Source organism: Ceratosolen solmsi, unplaced genomic scaffold, assembly GCF_000503995.2.
Source record: "Ceratosolen solmsi marchali unplaced genomic scaffold, CerSol_1.0 scaffold8, whole genome shotgun sequence".
NCBI lineage: Eukaryota > Metazoa > Arthropoda > Insecta > Hymenoptera > Agaonidae > Ceratosolen > Ceratosolen solmsi.
Genome location: NW_011948439.1, coordinates 1,460,804 through 1,463,282, shown reverse-complemented (window position 1 = coordinate 1,463,282; position 2,479 = coordinate 1,460,804). Strand labels below are relative to the sequence as shown.

General features: G+C 27.2%; 1 protein-coding gene across 1 annotated transcript in view; it reads left to right on the top strand.

The window, feature by feature from the left end:
* The window catches only part of Syx1A (syntaxin 1A), a 96,860-nt gene that overhangs the window by 93,730 nt on the left and 651 nt on the right, over positions 1-2,479 (top strand). Inside the window, exon 9 of the mRNA XM_011503646.1 lies at positions 2,064-2,158. Within this exon, the coding sequence (XP_011501948.1) occupies positions 2,064-2,144 (81 nt within the window). The 3' untranslated portion in view covers positions 2,145-2,158. The remainder of the gene's footprint in view (positions 1-2,063; positions 2,159-2,479) is intronic.

Genomic DNA, 2,479 nt, shown 5'->3' with positions numbered 1-2,479 from the left:
CTATTGTATTCATCGAAGTGATCCCCCCCCCCCCTCTCCTTGTTATTCCTATCTTTAATGGAGCAAAAAAGTAACTTTCTCTCTTCAGTAACTCTATCACCAATAAGAATGCGATTCTATTATCCGACTGTTTATTATGTGCATTTTCATCTTGTAAATGTATCGATGTGCCTCAGTAGTAGTATAATTTCAGTGCGAAATTCAAATAAAAACAGTGCTTTTCAATCAAATCAAAATGCAATAATCATTCCAATTATTTACTATTCATATTTCATCAATAGAAAGTAGTTAAATAAATAACATCTTGTAAAGGATTCACAACATAACATTATTAAAAATTGTTTATTGAATTATATAATTCAGATACAAAATGCAAATAGAGATTTGTGTAATTTTATAATTTATTTAAATACATTATAAAATTGTTTTTAATGACATTACTCGATTTATGTAATTATTATTTAAATGGAAATTTCGCACTGATTTGAAGCAGTTACCGATTTTTATTATTTATCGTATGTATCATAAGTTTAATGTGTATATTAATAGACAATGTTCTTCCTTCATCATTATTTTTTTAACTCCATTACGTATTATTATTAGATAACATATGTACTATTTGATTTATAAAATGCGAATAATTTGAACAAGTAAAGATATTCTGTTGTAGAATGGAGTTTACATGAAAAAAAAAAAAAAAAAAAAAAAAGGGAAAAACATAAATTTTTACTTTTCATGTAAGAACTTTTAAATCCTTTTATATATATATATATATATCATTTTATTCAACTATACATTTTTTAACTTATTTTTTGTAAAATGTTTATTATAAAAGGCATTTATTATCATTTTTTTTTCTTAGTTTTACTTTAGATAATGCTTGATATCGTGAAACTACATATTCGCCGCTACTTAAGCACGAAAAATGTCTCAAATTTTTAAATTTCTTATTTTTAAGGGCTAGACGTTCTTCTTTTGTAAAACTTTGAAAAAATTCTGCGCATGTTCCTTGTCCTTAATACTGGCGATTATTTAAAGAAATTACGAATATGATGTTTATGTATGTAATATAAGGTGTTGGTTACAGCGATATTCGTTTAAGTAATTGTTAAGTTACAATTTAATATACGCATAATGAATAGGCAAGTTCGCTTAACTGTCCAAAGCCTCCTAGCAATTAATACAATATAGTAAAAAAAAAAATTAATTATTTACCTACCGGTGAGAATTTCAATTACCTTTTAAACTGTGACTCTTATATAACAAAGATAAGGAAGCACTAGAAATTTTATTAAAATAAGAATTAGCATAGATATAGTCGTTAAACTGTACAGCCATTTATATTTATTACTAATAACCACATATCTGTGTAATTACAATATCACTATTATATTTGTAACAACAAGAACAACCACAGTAACAACAACAACAACAACAACAACGACAACAACAATAACAACAACAACAACAACAACAATAATAATAATAATAATAATAGCATTATTATCACATTATAATTACCATGAAAACTTATATAATTATCATCGCTATTGATTAATGCGCCGTGTAAATAAATGTTTTTATTTAACACTTAAATTGTATCATTTTTTTGCACTTTTTTTTTAAACTCCAAACTCAGTTTAAAATCACAAGCCATCAAACGAATCTAACGAACTAATGTCTAAATTATTACATACACTTATTACAGATCTTAAACCTAAGTTGCTGTCATTAATATCGACCAGAAAATTATTATTTCTATTTCAGGTTACTATAAACATATTTTATCTGTGTATGTATTTTATAGCAGTATTGGACAGAAATATCATAGTGATAAATAATGACAATAATTGATAACGGTGAGAAACAATTATGAGTAGTACGATTATGAGAAATTATATAAGCAGAAACGTCAATTATTATTAGACAGAGGATAGAAACAAAAAAATACAAATATATGTAACTGTATTATGTGCACGTGTTCATTGATTATTTACTTGCTTAAAGAACAGTAAACTAATGTATTTTTTGTGAATCTTAATGGCTTGCCCCGCTGAGAGTAGAAGAAAATCATGATTATGATCTGCGTGGCCATCCTCGCCGTGATCGTGGCTACGACTATCGGCGGATACTTTGGCCTGTGAATCTCTCGATCCAGGTATTTATCATTTATCATTATCTTTTTCATTAATTTGCCTATACGATCGTCTATATGCCGCACACCTTTTTAATTACACGTCGTATAAATCTTAAAACATAGTGTTCCGCGTCTCAAAATTCACTTTCTCATTCTTAAAGCGTAATTTATTGGTGTAACAGCGCCAATTATTGCAATTTGTATCTATTATTTCAAACGAGTTATACTAAATCGTAACGGCAATATCCATGACTTATCTCCATTGCAAAATCTTCAATTGGACATAAATGTAACATTAAAGTTAAAACAATAAAAACTCTCGTCTCCCTACCAAATTACACT